The following is a 22,689-nucleotide window of genomic DNA, read 5'->3' as shown; positions in this document are numbered from 1 at the left end:
AATAGAAATGAAAAGGTCCAAGTATGTAAGAAGAGATAAGCTTTTAATTAATATTGGAAGTATGCGTTGCCGCACACACATGTAATTTCTCGTAATGATGCTAGCCTAGTCAGCATGTATATTACATTTGTTTGTATTTTTTTAATACAAAGTACCTCTTTCGTTCCACAATATAAGACTATACAATTTTATTTAAATCTAAATAATTGCTAAAAAATATAGACATATTTACAAACCATATAAAAATTTGACCAATTATTGAGTCTAAAGAAGGCTAAAAAATATTAAAGAGTGGGGTAGTATATATTATATTATGACGCGTCACTACAAAAGTTAGGATAGTAATTCAAAATACAATTGACTGATGCATATTAATTGCACTTTCAGCTATTTAACATGAATAAAATGATAAAACGAAGGGCTGAGGATTTGAGTTAACAACCGATGTGATGTTTACATATAGATGAGAGGACGAATTATTCATTAATTGTGAACGGAGGGAGTACATAATATTAAAATTAAGCTAAGACCAGTCACAATGTATCTTTCATAGGAGTATCATGCACATTAAATAAGATATTACATCAGCAAAATTACTGTACTGGCAGAGCCATTAAATTGAGAGAGTTTTATGAGATGAGAGAGGTGTTTCATTCGCAACAAACTCATCTACTTCGGTTATCTATTTTACGGTCTTAGTAACTATACCATAAAACTATGCATTGAGGCCAGGATATAGTCGATCCAGCAATGTCGACATTAGCGTGGGCCAATTAACTCAGCTGATACACGTCAAGATCGAGTATATAGTCGCACTTGTCGGTAAATTAAAGGCATTTAAACAAATAAAGCATATATAGACGCACAAATATATATTTCGTTATTCTTGAATTAGTACCCTACACGGTCCTAGATATTTTGTCCTAGAATTGTCATATGTTTACACTGCTTACTAAAGTACACCAATCAGTGACAAACATGTATGTTTTGGGGTATGTCAATATATATATTATGTTTAAACTTTGACCACCAATATCTATTTAAATGATACGATTAAAGAGTCTGAATCTTTTGAATGATCTTAGGTTTGTCCTCGAGAATAGTTTCAAAATATTATAACTTTGCTGCACACTTTTCATAAGCTTTGCATTAATAATTAACCTATAGCGTCATATATAGTGACTGTAACATGACCAAATTAATTGTGACTTAATTATTTGTGCCATTACCTCCCTAACAAAAAAGAAAGAAAGAAATGTCCAGTATTATCAAAATGTCAGCACTGCTAGCATTGCTAATCTACTACACTAATTTTCATTTTTTTAGCCAGGCATGTATAACGTTTAGACCGGCCAGCTACCATCCATATCCATATGAACCAATTAACACAACATTTTTTACTCGTGCATCATGCAGGAATAATATCGCTAATTAACACATGGTTGTTATATATGAGAAATTAAGATGCTTAATTGACCCGTAACTCTCTTGTTTCATTTCTTAGCTTTCGAGAAGAGACTATATAGTACAATGTCCTAGAAGTTTCAAAATGTAAGTACATATAATTTACTAGATGAATTTTTATGTACGGCCCTACCCTAGCCAAACCAATTTGCATGATCCATCTCTGTGTGACTTGTGAAGGATATTTTAGTCATATGAAATTAAATGTTCTTTGTAGGAACATGTGTGCCCGGAACGAAAGTAGCACGTACACAAATTATTGTAATGGCTCTTGTTAACACTCTTGGTTTATTTTTCTAAACTTAATGGAAAATATATATGCATATCTTAGTCTATCAAGCTATATCTTTTTATGGAACATATTTTAAACGCTAGCTAGAAATGTAAGTAACTCTCGGTTGGACATGGGGAGTAACTTAGAAATTAATAAGTACTCTTAATTGCTTGTCTAGTTCAAATTAGTAAGTACTCCTCCAGTCTGATAATTTATGTCGTTTTGAATGAAAGTATGGTCAAACTTTTAAAATTTTGATTATTCATGGTTTTTAAAATATTTAGTTTAAAAACACTATGATAACATGTATAGATGAGTCATAAAAAATACTTTAATAAAAGTAAACATTTATTCTTTTATATTTTTAATAGAAATCACAATCAAAGATCGATAGAATTAGAAAACAATGCTTGATTGACTTAAATAATATGTACTTCAGTTCCTCCGTTTTTAATTATAAGTCATCATACGACATTTTATGTGAGCACAAGTTCTAAAATGAGCATGGAAACAAGAAACGGATAAACATAACTTACTATTCTACCTATATATAAAGACATTGGAAATATGAGAGAGTAATTAAGAAGATGCGTTGTAAGAGAGACTATAAATTAGATGCGTTTTAAGACAGAATATGAAATAAATAAGGCAAATGAAAAATAGGAAGGTGTAAGTAAATTTATATGCATGTCTTGATCATTGAAACCGGATGAAGAAACCTATGTGCAATATACCTATTTCCAACCTCATCTTTTCACTGGTTCTTATGCTTATAAACCTAAATTTAAATTTTTAACCTTAAATTCGAAGTTGATTTTAGAGTTTTTCTTATTTAACCATCGGTGCACAATAAAAGAACGGTGAATAGCCGAGGGTTAGCAATGTGAACGACCGAGGGACATCAATATAAGCTTTTGGGGGTGAAAAATCATTTATCATTAACAATATTTTTTCTGATCTATTTAAGCCTTAATCTCTTAAATGACCTAAAAATAAATTGAGGGAGTAGCAAGCAAACCAAGGGAGTAATAATTGACCTTATAGCTTGGCATACGTAATATATACGCCGCCCTCGTGACCACGACTTGGACAATACTTGCAGTAGCTTTTAAGCCACTTCCTCCACCAAAAATATCTGATCTTTGTGTAAATTTTTTGTCTAAAATAAATGATTATTTTAAACTTAAAATAAAAAAACCAGATTAAATAGGACATGATCATCTCCAATGGGTAAATAAATAAAGCATATATATCATTTTATTTAAATATTAATTTATCTAAAATTAATAAAATAGCTAATGCTCACTTATTTTGGAACACGCAAACCAATTTCGCTCGGGCAGTACAAACACACGCAACACGTTTGACACATAACCAACTTTAATTTTGTTAACACTATTTTGTACAATGTTTGCAACAATCCGACAACCACCAACCTCAGCATAAATAAATAAATAACTAAATAAATTTCAGACAGAAAATTGTTGAAATGACAAATTGTACCTTACCAAATATACGGTATATATATACATGTAGCAGATACATCTGTAAAACATCCCATGTACTGCATATATACCATCAGAAAATACATGTTCAATTAAGCAGATATACATGTACAGGCGGTCGGTGTCTGCACCACTAAAAATTACGACCGCAAATATACCTGCCCAATTATTATTATTCACTGCTGTTAATATTTTTTTTACTGCTACTACTATTCCCTAGTAGTAAAAAAATTAAGCAACTCTGGAATTAATTTAATCTGTCTTTTTTTTTGTTGCTGAAGCTAATCAATCGAGGTAGCTAAGCTAAGCTTGTTGATGCAGCTCGTTGGCGCCAATGAAGGTGCCGTGCAATCCGTACGGCACGCGGCCGGGCAGCTTCACGGCGGCCTCCGCCTTCATCTCGCCGGCGTTCACCACCACCAGCTCCGACCTGCCGCGCTCCTCGTCGTGCACGAAGCACAGCACGTGGCCGTCGTCCTCGGCGCCGGCGTCGGAGCGCGGCACGAAGCATGGCTCGCCGCCGTACCGGCCTTCCCCGTAGATCAACTTCTCCACCGTGCCGGCCTCGAGGTCGACCTTCGCGAAGCCCGACACGCGCGGCCATGGCTCGGCGATGGCGAGGTAGGCGTACCGCGTCTTCCGGCCGAGCAGCTGCCGGTTCACCATGCCGGCCTCGAGGTTCACCTGGTCGGCCTCGCGCAGCACGGCGCGCCGCCGGGACTTGCCCGTGCGCGGGTCGAGGCGGATCTCCGAGAGCACGCTGCGGAAGCTCTGGTCCGGGGACGACTCGTTGAACACGGCGTCCGGCGGCGTCATGCAGGAGCCGATCACCACGATCTCGCCGGTGGCGTCGTCCTCCCACGCGTTCCAGAGGTGGAAGCAGAAGCAGTCGGGGACCTCCACCCACCGGAGCTCCGATGCGTCGGTGGCGCGCTTCGGGAGCACGCCGAACCGCGACGCCTTGTCCTTGTCGTACACCACCGGCGAGCCGCCGCGCACCATCTCCTGGAGCTTGAACACGATCTGCTGGTCCGGGATGACGGCATAGTTCTCGGTGACGGCGAAGTCGTGGATCATCGTCGGCGCGTCGACGGGGATGTCGACGTCGGGGGACTTGCGGCCGTCGGTGGTGAAGTAGAAGTACTTGAGGTACGGCTTGGACACGACATTGTAGCTGAGCGCGAAGAGCTCGCCGGTGACCGGGTCGAGCTTGGGGTGCGCGATCATGGCGCTGTCGAGCTGGCCATGGAAGTCGTACCTCCCGACGGTCTCGAGGTCGCCATCGGCGGTGACGCGGACGTGGTAGGGGAGGTCATCCTCGGACATGGCGAGGAGGCGGCCGTCGTGGAAGACGAGCCCGGCGTTGGCGACGCCGATGCCCTGCGACGCGTCGAGCACGCCGCAGAGTGAGCGCGCGCCGAAGAGGAGGAGCCGCGCGACGCCCGAGTGGCCGTGGAGCTCGCCGATGGCCTTGGGGAAGACCGGGCGGCCGAGCTCGCGCTCCTGCCGGAGCCGCGCCGTCTCGGTGAACCGGCACACGTAGGACTCAGCGCGGCCGCCGGAGATCCGCACGGCGTGGAGCATCCCGTCGCCGTCGAACAGGTGGTGACCCGCGCGCGGCGCGTGGAGTGGGTTAGCGCCGTTGCGCACGTACACCCCGTCGAGGCACGCCGGGAGGCGGCCGCCGGACACGGGCAGCTCCCTGACCGGCGCGCGCTCCCCGACGGGCGCGTAGTTCCCGGCGATCTGCACGGCCGGGTCAGCCGTCCGCGGCAGCGCGTGGCCGCGCTCCAGCAAACCGGCCACGACCCCTTCCTCCACCGCATCAATCGCCGCCGCCGCCAGCCGCTGCAGCGGGTTCCACTTCGCCGCGCGCATTGGCCTGGCACCGCCCTGCTGCTTCTTGCCCTTGGCTGGCACAGCCACCTTCACCCTGGACGGCGGCGGCGGCGGTTTGGCGACCGGCGCGAGGCCGGGGGCGGAGGGGGCGGAGGACGCCATTGCTAGGACACCCAGACGTAGGTCGGTGGATCGGGTGATCGATCTGGACGCGGATTGAGAGCTCGATGATGGTGGTGACGAGATGGGTGGAATGGTGGGGGAGATTTATAGGTGGAGCCGTGGAGGTGGAGGTGGCGGGAGAGAGAGAGAGCGGCGGTCAACTCAACTAGCTTGAAAGTGCGGGAAGTGGTGGGGGACACGTGGCGGGAGGAGAGGGACGCTGATGGTTTTTGCTTCTCCCTTCTCGGTGGCTCCCTCAAAAACACCACGTGGATGGCACTTTTCAGTTCGCATTTCCTCGCGTGATTAACGCAAAAAATTAATCTAATTCGACTATGGATTTTTGACAGCATGTTTTTTTCAAGCTGCTTGAAATATTCCGTACAAGAATTCTGTATATAATTTTTTTTATAATATCATGGAAAAAGATTTTTTAATGACGGACAAGAATTACGTGGCTGCATTCCATCGGTGTGGATTTCGATCTCTAGTTGATGCGTAGTCTATTTTCTCTTTTACGTGAGGTATTACGGTGAGACTAATTAGTTACCCATGCACTGTGATCTACTGCCTCTAAAGGTAACCGTAGCTTGTGTTAAGCATGCGCACATGTGTGTGTATATATGTGAGTGACCTAAGTATAATGTGTGTTGTGTTTGTGTCCATTTTTATTTATACCCTTAATTTTCTTAATTTGCAGCAATTCGTAGTCCCACTCGACAAAAATTGGTACTACGGGAGTGGTAGTGTCTACCATGGCAACAGTGCAGAACGTGCTTTAATTAATACTCGTACTATACTAGAAAAAGACCTTTGTGCCTAACCTAGGACAATTAATTTTTAATTTCCCACACCGGCCTATTTAAGTAAGCCAATAGCTTTTTTGTGCTTCGAAATCATACTAACCCCCTCTCTTGTTCGTGATAGTACTACATTCACCCTAAATTAAGATCATTTTTTGTTTTATCTTGTTTGTTCTAAAATAAATTTATTTAAACATTCATTGCCTCAGAGTTTGCAAAACTATGAAATAAATGCAATGAAAATAGATAATGTAAAAAATAATTACATTGTGAGTTAAAAAAGTGAATGGTATTAGTCTTTTTTGGTATTAGTGTGGAGAGTGTAAATTGAAGTTATTTTGGGATAGAGGGAGTAGAAGAAAGTTCCATATGCTCCAAAGTAACCACTCCCTCAATTTTGTCATATAAACAACCCACAACATTTAAATTTTATCTGAAAATATATATAGATAACCCTCTTTACTGCCTACTCCCTCATCCCATGACACAAAAATAGCTTGGCCACAAAAGCTGAAATTATTAAGTATATTTGTTGACGCCTAATAAATTTGAACATCATTCCAATGAATCCGGATATATATTAATTAGAAGAAATCTCGTTTGTACCACCATCGAATTTCAACGTACTAATATCATCCCATTTATCCTGATAAAAATAATAGCTTAATTACTAGTACTCCGTATATATATCCTTATGGCTACAGGAAAATACCTATGTACCGGTTGGGAACACTTCATATGTGCTGTATTTCCAACCGGTATACACCAATGATCTACGTCACTAAAGTCAGTCATACAGGTCAAATTGGTACCATATATACGTTAAAATTGTTGGTTTTTGTCCAGTCACCTTAAGTGTGTGTATATATATATATATGTGCGCGCGCGCGCTTATATTATTTTAAAAAATCAGCACCCAATAAAAATGATCCAGCAGATAAAAATATCGCCGACCATCCCAAATTAAGATGCCGGTTCTTACGTAAAAACTGGCTCCTATATGTTGGGTCGTAGTATAGTTACCAGCCGTTTTTGAAAGTTTGGCATATATAAGTTGGCTCAATCACCATCAGGGGCGATCCTACATATAGCTTCCCGGGTCCTCGGGACCCGGATAAATTATCTAATTTTTACTAAATTATATCATATTAATTAGTGTACATGTATAAAATTAGATAGTTCGTACGTATTGGACCCTGATACTTTTTATCTGGGTTCGCCACTGATCACCATCGTGCAACCTAAGCTCTCTTTATATGCATCACGAATAGATATACCTGAAGTATAATATTACTTATGGTTTAGTGGTTTTACAGACCTTATCAGAAAATTAGAAACGGTGAATATATAAATAGCGGTTAAATAAATATAAACCGACACCTATATATGAGTCGGTATATATCAATTAGGGTTTTGTTGTATCAATTGCCTTATTATACGTATATATACCGTAGTATATACTTAGTGGCATCTGTTTGTGCATACATACATGCACGTGTCTCTGTCATAAGAAAGCAGGACCCTGGCAGGCCTGCTTACGAGTTACATACTCCACTCTCTTGAGCCGTGTTGACTGCATAAAAAAGTGCTTAATTAATCTCATAATAATTATTATTATGTATATGGTGGCCACTGCTTGGGTTAGCTAGAGCTTAGCTGGATCATTGTAACCCACATGAAAGAAACCCATTTTCGGTGGCCCTGATTTCTCCACGGCGAATGGACACTCCCCACGTAATCAGGACACGTGTCACCCTCTCCTGCTTCGTTTCACACCACTCCGACCCCACCAACGCATGTACCCTAGCTAACCGCCAAAAGATGGAAAAAGTGACTGAATAAGCCGAACAATATGTTCGTAAATAACAATAATTTTAAATTAAACTTATATATATATATATATACACGTATTTTTTATGATCTAAAATCAAGTCTAGAAATAGAACTTCGGTAAAAAAAGATAAAATCAGCTTTAAATTTAAGATTAAAAATTAAAACTTGGGTTATAAGTATAAGCAGAAACGAAGAGACGCGGATCTAAAGAAAACGAGGAGAAAAAGATTAGTTAAGCTAATTTTTTTGTTGGAAAAAGAGAAAAACTTTAGACGGAAAGCTTGCTTGCGTTTGGGGCCGGTGTGTAGCGTAGGTGATGACTGCTTCAACGCGGAATTAGGGCGTTTTCAGAGATCTCATGAGATAGATGTATAGATTGCTATCTAATCGACACCTCTCCATCCCATACTGATCGATATAGTATGCACTAACTAATGTTACGTACTGTATATTTAATTAATTAATCACCTTTTACTCTTACTTGATGTATCCATTGGTATATTAATTGTTTAATTTATTCAATTGATTAATTCATCATCTCACATAAGCTACATAGCTGTCTCTGTCTGAACGCCCAAGATGGCAGTAGCATGCATGTATATATACACGTCGAAGCTGCACCTGAGTGTACGTACGCACTTCATTCTATTAAGAATTAAAATTTAAATTATACTATTTTTTCACTATTTGGCATGAATATATCATGTTGATATTTTTTTTATAAAAAACATACCTGGCCGATTCACCTACAGAAGGCCGGCATGATGACACATGTGGTATTTTGCCATATTGTGATGCGCGATACCACACCATGTTTGTGGCTATGACATTTAATAAGACAAGCTAGTGCGGCGATTCTATGACACTTATATATATATATCCCTTTATGTCTAAGGTGCAGAAATAATTCCATACATATTTCTGCTCTTTCCTAACAGAAAGTACAAACTCTATACATATAGTTGTATCATTCATATGAGATTTAATATTGTCTATACCCTTTGTTGGATGGGAGCAGAAGCAGTTATGAGGATGTTTTTCATTATGAACGTGAAGGGAGTAGCTACACCTGGTAGTAGGATCTTCTATATATATATATATATATGACATAGTAATATATTTTTTATATCTTATAACTATTTAATTGATATATAAAAAACGAGATGACGTTTTCTTGGAGAGTTTTAATAGAGTTTTGTCGATGACTCGCGCGTGCAACGGTGCAATTCAAGCATAATACAACTAGATCACGGCTAACAACTAGCATTAATTAATTATTAAGCGTGCGTGCGTACGTACGTACGTGTGCTTGGATATAATAGAATCTGTCTTGACGACAAACGTACAAACCTGTCGGTCTAACAAAGCGTATATAATTAATTAGGCTGAGACTACTCGCGTCGATTAATTAATATATAAGATGAATAAATACGTCAATAATTTACTTAATTAAGTTGGATATATTTATATGGAGGAGTACAGTGATTCCGCGTGCATATTAGGGTGAAGTGGAGCTATCAGCTTAGCTGCAGCATCCAGGGATCCAGCTGCTGCTTCTGCTGCTGGCGACGCCGGTGACAGATGCAAGCAGCTGAAGATCGGACAGCAGCAGCTTCCCAGAAGCCTTCTATGGGAAAGTACTGTCTCTGTTTAATTACATGCATTTTGCTGTTCAATTAATTGCCACAGCCAAAATTCAAATTTTAAAGCTAAAATGTGGAGTTAATTTTACAATTTTGTAAGTCATGAATAATGCATGCATGTCATACGTACCATAAATCAGGGGTGGAACTATATGGTATGTCAGATATGTCCTAGGCCTGTTCGGCACCAGAGATAAGTTATCAATATTCTCTTATTTTTCGTGTGCATGTTTACCAGACAGTTAAACGGTGTTTTTTACGAAAATTTTCTATAGGAAAGTTACATTAAAATATCATATTAATCTTTTTTTATTTTTTATAATTAATTAATCATTTATTAATCTATTACTGTGTTTTCGCGCCAGATAACTTACCTCAACTCCCACCATAACGAACACAGCCCTAGTATATACCTTGCATTCCGTATCCGGTACACACACTTGAATATGAATACGTGCTACCTAGTGAATATATATTGAATCGTGTTGTCAATTTTGTAATTATTACCATTTGCTAAAATGAATTTACCGAATTATATATCATAAATTTTGGGCGGACATACCCTTGTCTTAAATCCTAGATTCACCAAATTACTGATTTCTTTGTTCATTTTCCGCTGCTTATTAGCTCGCTTGTTGAATGATTTGTATTAGGATCTGTGCATTCATATATAGTACACTGACTTACACGTTCGTCGTTTTGCTAATTTTACTTATGTTTATAAGCCAAAATTTAATTTTTAATCTTATTTGTAGTTGATGTTAGAGTTTTTTTCATCATAGTTTATATGTTAGCCTTGACTTATATATATATATAAAATATTTGGAAATTATTTTTTCATTTACAAATATGTCTTTTGGCTTTTTTCTCAAAACAAAGATGACCAACTTACTAGGGTTCAACAAGTCAAATTAATATCTACTACAAATAAGGTAAACACCAGATCATATCAGATCAGAGGCGAAATCTTAATCTATCATCTCTAAAATCTAAATATATGGCCCCATGCTCTCAAAACATTGCAATCGATACACTTTTGACTTGGACACATATATGTCCAAGCAACTGGGGCACACTACCTTATAAATGTGTAGGTAGCCTACGGCCGTGTTCGGCAAAGGACATAAGTTATCTTATGTATCTTGTTTTCTGTGCGCACGCTTTTCGAACTGTTAAATGGTGTATTTTTGTGAAAACTTTCTACAGAAAAGTTGTTTTAAAAAATTATACTAGTCTATTTCATATTTTTGAATAATTAATTATCAATTAATCATGTACTAATTTTCGTGTCGAATAACTAACCCCCTCCCCTCTCGTACCAAACGCATCCACATGTCTATGACGGATGGGTGTGCGTGAGTCTTTCATGTAATCGGAAAAAAATTCCCATATAGGTACTAAGGTACGTATTTATTTGACGCACTTGACTTTTTTATACATGTTTGACTATTCGTCTTATAAACAAATTTACATAATTATTAATCATTTATATATCATGTCATTTAATGTTAAATATAATTTTATGCATATATATATAGCTTTACATATGTCAATTTTTTTTGAATAATTAAGACGAATAGTCAAACATATATAAAAAAGTCAATGACATCAAACATTTAAGTACAGAGGGAGTATTATTTATGCTTTCAGTAGGTTGGACTTGAATCTCTATAACTCTCTTCACCTTTGTACGTATGTATATGTAGTGTAGCTAGCATGGCGCACGTACTGTATGGATGAGAATATGAGCATGACACACACGCATGAAAAACTAGCTAGAGTTTTGCACGGAACAAATTAACCTAGATAGACTCCCCTAATCAACCTGCAGGTAATAAATTGGTTATAGTGGACTAGTAGTAATTAATTAAGAGTATCCACATATATGACTACATGTACGTTGGAAGTTATAAAGTGGTTCACTTCGTTTAATTTTCTATCTATCTATCTATCTAGATAGCTTCATCGATCATGCATGGCAAGTAACTGATGATGATCTCTTTTTTGACTGAATGAATTGAACGTATTGGAACGGATGGAGATCGAAGACATGGTCAAGTTAGATATGATATATATCCAGCACTCCAGCACTGAAGAACCTGCTTGCTTGCACAACAGCTCGCTATATACAGATGCATTAGGGGTTGTTTAGATGGTGCTAAACTTTTTAGCCCCATGTCACATCGGATGTTTGAATACTAATTTGAAGTATTAAACATAGATTAATAAAAAAACTAATTTCATAAATGAGTGGTAACCCACGAGACGAATTTTTTAAGCCTAATTAATCCATAATTAGAGTATGTTTACTGTAGCATCACATAGGCTAATCATAGAGTAATTATGCTCAATAGATTCGTCTCGCGAATTAATCCAAGATTATGGATGAGTTTTATTAATAGTCTACGTTACTATTTATAATAAACGTCTAAACATTCGATGGGGCAAGGGATTAAAAACAAACACCATCTTAATTTGGCTAGATCGTCAACATAAGATCTAGCCGGCCCAGACGATCGACATTAATTATTCCGTTCTGAACAGCTTTAATTTGTTAGGCCAATAAGGTAGTACGTAGTGGTGGTGGAAGAGAATAATTAAGCTGACTCTCACTGACCTTGCATTAGTCGTCATGGAAATTTGGTTGTCGTTAGGATCTTATTAGAGTTGTGGGGATCCATCTTGCCTACTTGTCGGCGGAGAAAAACTATTATTACCTCCATCCATCCCATAAATAAATCCCATAAATAGTATTCCATCCGTCAAATGTTTGACGTCATTGACCTTTTTTTACATGTTTGACTATTCGTCTTATTTAAAAATTTACATATTTATTAATTATGCTTATATCATTTTTTTATTGTTAATTATACTTTTATGTGTATATATAACTTTACATATTTCACAAAAGGTTTGAATAAACCTTTGTCAAAAAGTCAACTGCGTCAAATTAACATTTATGGACCGGGGTGGTATGTTTTTATACTGTTTATATTCTAACGTTTGCCCGTTCGATTTATTTTTTTTAAAAAAATATGAGTATTATTATTATTAAATGATAAAACATGAATATTACTTTATATATGACTTTTTTTATTTTTTATAATTTTTTAAATAAGACGAACTGTCAAACATTTCACATGAAAATTGATAAATATAGTTAAATTGAAACGGATGTGGTATTATATATATAGCGTGTCGGGTAAGCATTATTGGTGCGGTGCTGGAATTGTCATATCGTGACTTCTATTCACCGGGTGTTAAATCGTGACACCCATAATAAAACGATTGCATGTATGCATGTCTAGTTTATATAAAGTTATGATTTGTTCCATTATTTTAAAATGATATGTTTAACTGTGTACGTTATGGCAGATGACGAGAAGTTTTTCATTATCTAAAAAATAAAATAAATCATGTATAGTAGCCAAAACTTGTTCATTTCTGGTATATGTTTAATTGAACTAGTAGTGTAGTGGTTGGTATAAGTTTTCTGGATATGGATGATGATGTAATACCATGCATGAACATCAGGCCGGTTGGTATGCAATCTATATGAATTTCTTTTTTTGTTTAGATGCACTGACAAACTTGGAGTGTCGAACAGATCATCTCCATGGAATTATTTTTGACAAAAATTGCCCATAAAATTAAAGTGGCCCAATTTTGCCGATAACCAAGGGTAAAGCAGGAAAAAAATAGTTTCGTACATATGCATGCATTTGGGCGATTATTGAAGCGCCAAGAATCTAGGAAAGACAAAATTTCATCAAAGCATTCGTTGACGAATTGAAAAGCGTGTGATGTTTTTTTGATGCACGTGTTCAAATGAAATAGCTAGCTTAATTAGCTAGGCCGCCAAATATACATATATATGTGTATATATAGGACCATGAATTAATACACATGTTATGATGATAGCTACACATCCAAGAGTTGTCTGATCCTTGTAACAGCTAGGCTCCAACTGTGCAATTAATACCTGATTAATTAGCGACACGTGGCGGAGCTGCGTGGCGCCAAGTGTCCGTATATAAACACGGGACCAATGATTGGTTCATGCATGCATTTAATCTCATCAATCATGCACCAAGTTGGATATACATTCCTAGTAGATGCATAGATCAGTCATATAAACCAGATATGTCTAGTCAGAGTGTACTACTGGCCGGCTTAATTAGTTGGGCACATGGATCACACATATGTCATGGAGTGACTAATCTTAGAATTTATGTGATGAATCCTTTGCTTAGGGGATAGCTATACCTATCTAGTGGATGTACCATATATTGCCACCACATTGCATATATGTATGGAATAAGAACCACATACATTACTTGCATTTTAGCATGTTGGTGTGACAAATTATATGTAACTTTAAGTGTCTTAGGCCGCGTTCGTTTATACTCGTTACTAACCCAGATTTTCTCTTTTTCGTGTGCATACTTCTCAAACTGCTAAATGGTATATTTTTTCTAAAATTTTCTATAGAAAAGATGTTTTAAAAATCATATTAATCATTTTTTATTTTTTTATAGCTAATAATTAAGTAATGATAAGTCAATCTACTACCATGTTTTCCATACCAATTACTAACCCCAACAAAAAAACTGAGCCCCAATTATGCTATTGGAGGCATGTGTTTTAGCTAGTGTGACAGCACACGTGGGACCTGGCTCACAGAGAATGACTCATCCATCCACACAGGCTTGGGCCAAACAATCTAGGTAAAACCTGAGACTCACTTGCTAGTTATATATATACTCCGGTACGTCCAGATACCGACGTAGCCGACTAATAACTAGATAGCCGTATAATTTAGGGAAGACTAGAAAACTTCTATACTCACTACTAAATTGGTTAGGCAAACATACGAATTGGATGAATAAAACGTAGGCACATATGTTTGTATTTAGCTAATTAAGCTTACCAAATGTTGAGTATTTGACCGTCCTAGCTAGATGCAGAAAGTTGGATGACATGCAGCAATGCAAGCTGAAAAGTGAACCGTGCTGACTGGCATATATGCATATGTGGAGGCTGGTCGCTGATGACTGGGACGTGCAGCTGCCACGTGGGCGGCTGTGTCGGCTCCGACCCTTACGGTGGGCTCCACCGGTCTCCTCTCTGTCGGGACGGAGGCTTTAGCTGGCTGCCACGTGGTTGGTTGACCGTGTCCACGTTTTCTTAGTTTGACTGTACGTGTACGTGTTCGAGGATGATCAAAGCCTTTGACCGTGTCAAACGGCTCCACGTCAGCACAGCACTGTCGTACTACCATGATGGATTGAGTTTGTGCATGCGGTGGGCCCATCCAGACTGCCAACTCATACTAATAAGAAAACGATATTGGCCGTGATAGATTTAACCAACGAGATTAAGGGGGTTCGAGCCACGTCGCCTCCATGGTAGATCTATCCTTGAATATTGATCAACTGCATCTAAACAAACTTGCCAGTGCACCATAAATATACCCGCTAGGCGATGTTCTGGACTAGAGGCATGAGAAGTGCTGTCGGTGAATGCAAATTATCCATAGTGGCCTGGTTACGTGGCCAGGCAGCGAAGATGGCAGGTCAAAAGACATGTGCCACTTCATCTTCGCTGTCGGGCCACGTTATCGAGCGCTGATGATGGATGAAGCATTTTTAAGTATTGTCAGCGATCATGACCTCGAGATAAGTCTTTTAATGATCGTTATTTCTTTACTAAATTTATTTGATATGAGATTGATGTTATTAGATTTTCTGAAAAGTACTTATTTATCGGTATATTTTTGTCACACAAATTAATGATATCCTGATATATTAATTTATTAATGATTGATCAAATTTTTGCCTTCACTGCCGTCGTCTATAGAAAAGATTCGATGCCGTCATCTATACTCAAGGGGCCAAATACAAAAATTCATTGAGCCATCGTCATCGCCTTTATTGGTGTCCGTCGTGCCATGTGCCATATAGTCTTCCAGAGGGTGGCAGGAGGTTATTTTTAAAATGAAAATGTAATTTTATAAATTATTTAATAAATAAAATTAAAAATCCAAAAAATTCCGTTATATATCACTCGAATAAAGCCCGTGCATTGCTCACATTAAGCCCAATCAACTAAAGGCCCATTGAGTCTGTTCCGGCCTACCAAGTTGAGTAGCATACGAATTAACCGGGCCAGGCCCAGCCAAGGACTAAACGGGCCGGATGGAATATTATGTTGAGTAGCATAATATGGGTGTTCCTAATATACACACGCGCACGGCTTAAGCAAGTTGCTCCCATCATTTCGTTTTTTTAAGAAAAAACAAAACTGTGTTTTTAAATAAAAAATAATTTGTAGGTAAAAATTTTATATACATGTCCATAGCGACTCAAACGTAAATGCTATAAAATAAACCATGATAAAAAAAACTATAAAATTGTTCAAATCCCAAAATAAGTTTTAAAATATAAATTTTGGCATGTATATATCAACAATTGTAACTTTGAAATGATGGGAGACATTATGTAGACTCAATTTCAGAGTTGAGGAATGGCAGTGCAATTCCCATAAATTAAACATACCAAACTACTGCCTCCGTTTCATATTATAAGACTCTCTAGCCTTGCCTAAATTCATTTATTGATAAATGTATATAATTTATATATGTGTCTAGATTCATTAGCATCCATATGAATCTAGTCAATGCTAGAAAGTCTTACATTACGAAACGGAGGGAGTAGCTAATAAGTTTTGCCATGCTAGAGGACCTCTTGAGGGAGGGAGAGGGGGGGTAGTAAGAGAGACGTCGGGCATGGCCAATCTGCATGCTATATCGAAGGAGGTGGCAAGTGTAGGACTCCCCTTGATAACTCATCCTCGTAGAAGCATCCCTAGGTTTAGGACTAATATGTTGCATCCGGATGTGGAACAACCAAATTGGGTGGGGGTTGGCAAACACATTCATGTCGATGTTACATGCCTTAGGGTGGATTTTTGTGGGTGAAAACCTAATCCCAAGTATCTACAATATCTACGATGACATCCTAAATTCCATGGTCTTCTTGAAGACGTCGCATTGGAGGTTTATCGTTCATGGGCATCCCTACCGCTGGATTTGCTTCGATAGTTATGGGAAAGATGATTTGGTCAAGGACCAATTTTTTTTTATTTCAATTGCTTTGTCGTATTATCTTGTAGTTTGGTTCGGTGTCCGTGGACAGTAGTGATGTGAGCAAAATTCAATCAACTGGTTAGTCTCTGATTTTGGAAATTTTATTTCTTAATTTAAGGAAGACAAGTACTACAACGAATTTCAAGCCATAGGAGAAACAATATTTACGCAATTTCTCGCTACGTACTACAGATAAAGTCTGTTGTGTTTGTTTGTAGACGTTAATCATGAAAATTCGTGCGCCCACCTCTACATTTTTGTGGCTGTTCTGACAGTCAGGACAATTTTAATGAGGAACAGCCCTCGTGGCATGTATAGACGCTGTCATCGTGGATGATGCATGACTGTCATGAGGACGCACTACTAGCAGGACAACAAATTGTCGGGGTTGCCCAATTAGCTTCCAGAAAAGCAAAAGTTGCAAACCTCAAAATATCACTCTCAATTTGAGATTTCTATGATACAATGATTTGTTGCAAATTCTCCCTCTTAATTCACCTTGGTTTAAGATCCTAAATTACGGTTGCTTGCGTACATATTTATTAGTCTTGTCCATATGTGTTATATATATGACCTAACATATTTCTTAGCTGGCATGGTTCCAAACACATCCTCTTTTCTTAGTGACACAATATTGTAGCTAGTCAACTCGCCTTCACTATCTTGAGTCTGTTGAAGAAGCTAACAATGGCCAAACTCCATAATGCAAGCGGAGACATGTTACCACCATCGTCCAATGACGTTCTAGATGCTATGCGTGTGGACTCCACGCTGTGTCAGAGCTTTCAACCCAAAAGAAATTGTATATGCAGTGTATATATATACACACACACATCAAATTATAGAGAGTAATTAATACCGCTTAGAGCAATATTATAATGGCAACACTATTATTACTTTCGCTTTATCGATCCTACTCTTTAATGGATCTGTATAGTCACATGTAATGACACTGTATATAGGAGTAATAAAGAGGTTATGAAGCAACTATTTTAATGGTTTGGCGAGTTTCTGGTTGAAAACCAAAGTAAAGAACCAATCGATATTAGGTGGTGTTTAGATTGAGAAAATTTTTGTGAGAAGTATCACATTAAATGTTTGACCGAATGTCAGTTAGGGTTTTCTAATACGGATGAAAAAACGAATTTCACGGCTAGCCTATAAACCGCGAGACGAATCTTTTGAACATAATTAATCCGTCATTAAGTACATGTTGGTTACTGTAGCACTTATGGCTAATTATGGGCTAATTAGGCTCAAAAGATTCATCTCAAGATTTCTTCCATAACTTTGTGATTAGTTTTTTGGTTCAGCTATATTTAATATTTTATTTAGTTGTTCAAAAATTAAATGTGATGTTTTTAATTTAGAAAAAAATTTAGGAACTAAAAAAAAGACCTTAGTGCTGTCCTTTCCTCGACTCCGAGGAAGACGAAGACAAAGCAGCAGCAACAGCTGGTGAGGCCCACCGTCTAGTGGTGGGGCCTCAGTTGCCAAGTGGAGGCCAGTAGGTATGACTGTTTGTGCACACATCAGACACTATTATTTTGTTATCACTTTTCTGTTCAGTTTTTTGATACTCTTCGTCTTATTTTAAATTTTTTTACAATTAATATTTTTATTCTTAATGAATATACTATGTGACTAATTTTTCTAAGTTTTTTTATAATTTTTTTAAATACATTAAATATGGAACGACGAAAAAGGATGTTATTACGTGACGACGGAGGTAGCATTAACCATCCGTTGCTTTGAGCCGGATTGCAGAAGATTATTGCTGACTTTTCGTTGGAGGTCAGCGTCGTCACACACAGACGCACGCTACTATACCGACAAACTCAGCCAGTACACTAGCCCACTCCACTGCGGCCCGTACGGACGGCCCATGGGGCCCACCGCACACGTGCATGACGCGGCCCAATTGGTCCTGCCTGCCACCTTTAAAACAACACTTTGTATGATATTAGTAGTCGTCTTCACGGGTAATGTATGTTGTGTCCACGTAAGGGAAAAAAAAATTAATACTAGTCCAAAGTCAGTTGGATTTAATCACATGGATCAGGAAAAGATGTGATTCAAATGAAAAAAAAGGATTCTTTCAAAAGATCTGTAAGTGTTAGTCCTACAATATACTCTCCCCGTTCTAAAACAACTTCGTTTTCCCCGTTCCACGCATACTAATCAATTATCCTACATTTTATCGGCGTCCAATACATTTATTTACTACTTTCATAAATTCTAACACATTAATTATCTAAAAAGGAACTTGTTTTGGGACAAACAAGAATGATCTTATTTTCTGTAATACAGTTTTCATTAATAAGAGAATATTAGTTAGGACCATATTATTATCTCGAAAGAAACTTTACACTATGTCAGGCATGTGATGGCCACATGTATACATAGTGTAAATGGTTGAGTACCACTCGAGACCCATCGATTGTAAAGTTCGACAAAAGAAAAATCAGCTTATAAGACATTTTATTTTGTCTTCTAAATTTAAGATACATAAAACCCAATCATAAAAAGTAAATTTTAGATGAGATATCAACTACTCGTTCGGTCCCAAAATAACTTTATTTTTCAGTTTTTTATAAAATGTTTTACTCTTTGTTTTATTTTTAAAAAAATTACACTCAATATTTTTACTTTACGTGTAAGTAATTTTTTTTATTTTTTAATAAAATTTTTAAATAAGATGGATAATCAAACACTGGACATAAACTTTTTCTAAGACAGATGGAGTACGTGGTTGCGGTACGGTATGACTGCCATAACGAGAAATTCCTTAAATCAACTCACAAAACAACGTTCCAAAATTCGAATTGGGCTATGACTTGCACTCCAAATATGGAGCAGATCGATGAAACAAACGACCATATATATATATATATATATATATATATATATATATATATATATATATATATATATATATATATATATATATATATATATATATATATATATACATATATAAATATAATAAGACTAATATGTGCACCCCATAGTATAAACTATTCTACACCTCCCTCCCTTCCAAGGCTTCCTAATGCCTATCTTACCTCCCACCCTACTCCTAAGACCCAAAAACCACCCCTACCTTGTTTAAAGGCTGGTCAAAGGGTTAATCCCGTGGGTCAACTTCTTTATGGGCTTCCCCTCATGTTTATCTAAGCTTATCTCTCGTCTCACAGAAATTGTGTAGTAACACGACGATAAAAATACAGTAACACGAGGACTAATTTGCAGTAACAACATCGAAACATATCCATGAGGGATCTACTTTTTTAGAACAATTTTTTCAAACAATATAGTACAAAAGTTATTAAAAAATAATATATGAGGTGAGAGATAAAGTTATTTAAAGTTCAAAATCTTAAGAAATATCTATATGTGCAGTAATGATGCGCCTCCTATACAGTAATAGCTTTATGTTACTATAAAATATATATTGTTACTGTACAATTACAGTAATATCATGATAGATATACAGTAACATCGCGATATACGTGCAGTAACACGTGTGTTGCACGGTTGCAGTAACATCGTGACAGAAATACAGTAACATCATGATAGAAGGACAGTAACATCATGACTTTATATTGTTGTTACAGTACAACTAATGCACGCTAAAAATAGTGTATTTCCAATTTTTGGAGAGCAATATCTCATGTGTTTTATATTATTTTTCAAAACTGTTTTCACCACATTGGTTAAAAAATATAACTTAAAAAACTAGATCCGTCGTGACTATATTTTGATGTTGTTCCTGTATTTTATAAGGCATGTTACTGTATTTTTAGCTTCGTGTTACTGCACTTTTTAAATAGACGGGAGTTGGTAAAAGTTGGGTGTGGAGGAAGGTCAAATGACGGGTTTGACCGGTGCGAGAGTGCTTTGACCAGGTTAGAAGAGAGGTTTTGAGCCTTTGAAAGGGGTGGGAGAGGGTTTGAGCCTTATGAGAGAGAGGACATAGAATAAATAGCTTATTTAAAAGGGTGCGTGTGTGTATATATATATATATATATAAAATGCGCGCGCTGGACTGGGCGGGCCAATAATCAAGAACAATAGCAGACACAACATTATTGCAGAGAGCTCCAATGAGTGGTGCCTGAATTGAGGGCAAGCATCAACGAACGTACGTACCAAAAGGCATCTACTGTATCTATATAGTACAGTAGTATCGATCATGTCCAAGACTCCAACATCTCTCTCTGTCGTCCGTCCTAGCTAGCTTGCTTGTCCGTCGTGGTTGCTATCATATGGCGTACTGTACGTAGCAACAGCAGCTAGCCATGACGACTCTTCAACACACCATTGCAGATTAATTTTCAGGCAGCTTTTAATTTGCAGGATGATTTATGTTAGGGAAAATTCTCTGTGTGCACCTCTAAACTCAGCCAAACCCTTATATGCACCTTAAAAATGTCCAATCCCTTATGTGCCCTCAAAATTTTATTTCGAACCCTTGCATACCCCTCCCGTCAGGTCTCCCTTAGTTTTAGTGTTAGTTTGCTTTGAAATGTCCATTGTGCCAATTGAAAATGGAGAATGTGAAAATAAGTGCAGAGTTGGCAGATTTTTTGTTGTATGGAAACAAACCTATATTCATTAGTCAGTTCCTGCAACAGAGCATGCAATGTCCTGGCTTGCAAGAAAACTAGTATGAAGTAGGCAAACTAGATGCGAAGGCATACAATTACAGACCTTTTTTAGTGCTGTTATAAAGTGATCGTTCTTCTGAAGAAATGGTGCAACCGTGGTGTCCTGGGCTAGGAACAGCTGCTGCCGCCGCCACCCAGGCTGGGGAGAGGCTGGCGCCGCCGCCGCCGCCCGGGTTGTGAGAGGCAGCACTAGTGCTGGGGGACTGCCGTCGCCGTCTCCCGTGCTGGGGACCACCGCCTGGGCTGGGGAGAGGACGCCAGCCGCCCGGGCTAGGGACCACCGCCGTCGCCCGTGTTGGGGTCTTGGGGACTACCGCCGCTCGGGTTGGGGATAGGCCGCCCTAGCCGCCACAAGTGCTGGGGACTGCCGCCACCGTCGCCCGGGCTGGGAGAGGCCACCGCGGCCGCCGAGGAGAGAGCCGCCGCCGGCCGGATCTGTTGCCCCCACCAGACGAGACGAGAGACATGAGAGAGTTGAGCTAGTTACTAGGGATGGAGAGGGCAATTCAGTCTTTTTTTTTAATCCGACAAGCTGACACCCACGTATTTGACGGAGACGTGACGGTAGGGGCATGCAGGGGTTCCAAATAAAATTTTGAGGGCACATAAGGGACTAGGCATTTTTGAAGTGCATATAAGAGATTGCCTAAGTTTGAAGGTGCACGCAAGGAATTTTCCCTTTCCGTTACTAGTACTACTAGGGCAGGCAGGCAGGCGAACTTGATTTTATGTATATAGGCCTTGTTTAGTCCCTAAAAATTTTTTCCAAAAACATCACATCGAATTTTTGGACACCTAAATAAAATATTAAATATACATAAACATTAAAACTAATTACACGGTTACGGGGGAAATCATGTGATGAATCTTTTGAGTCTAATTAGGACATGATTAGCCATAAGTGCTACAGTAACCAACATGTGCTAATGACGGATTAATTAGACTCAAAAGATTCGTCTCGCGGTTTCCAGACGGAATCTAAAATTTGTTTTTCCATTCATATCCGAAATCCTCTTCCGACATCCGGTAAAACGTTTGATGTGACCCCATCAGCAAAAATTTTTGCCAACTAAACAACCCCATATATATGTATATATATATATATATATGCTCCAGAATCATTCTAGACCTAAATTTAAGGATGACGGACAGTCACCAATAACATATAGTAATTGAGAAGTATCATAGCAAGGTGGACTAAATATTTATTACGGTTCGTGACATGGTGGGTGTAAGGACTTGTAGGTTGTACCAATTACGAGGATACAACTCTATATTCATAATGCATAAAAACGATATTTCTGATTGAAAATCAACCAATATTTTACTCGATTCAAACAAATTCAAAT

At 38.5% G+C, this 22,689-nt stretch overlaps 1 protein-coding gene across 1 annotated transcript; it reads right to left on the bottom strand.

Annotated features, from left to right (window-relative positions):
• Positions 1–3,244: 3,244 nt before the first annotated feature.
• LOC102709942 (9-cis-epoxycarotenoid dioxygenase NCED4, chloroplastic) lies at positions 3,245–5,299 on the bottom strand. Its single transcript, XM_040526267.1, has one exon. The coding sequence runs from the start codon at positions 5,242–5,244 to the stop codon at positions 3,547–3,549; it is 1,698 nt and encodes a 565-aa protein (XP_040382201.1). The 5' UTR covers positions 5,245–5,299; the 3' UTR covers positions 3,245–3,546.
• Between the last annotated feature and the right edge of the window lie 17,390 nt (positions 5,300–22,689).

This window comes from Oryza brachyantha, chromosome 7, assembly GCF_000231095.2.
Source record: "Oryza brachyantha chromosome 7, ObraRS2, whole genome shotgun sequence".
In the NCBI taxonomy this organism is placed as follows: domain Eukaryota; kingdom Viridiplantae; phylum Streptophyta; class Magnoliopsida; order Poales; family Poaceae; genus Oryza; species Oryza brachyantha.
This window is presented reverse-complemented; position numbering and strand designations above follow the sequence as displayed.

What these genes read in the sequence shown, in the direction of transcription:
- LOC102709942 (XM_040526267.1), bottom strand. Translation starts at nt 5,244, where the DNA reads ATGGCGTCCTCCGCCCCCTCCGCCCCCGGCCTCGCGCCGGTCGCCAAA.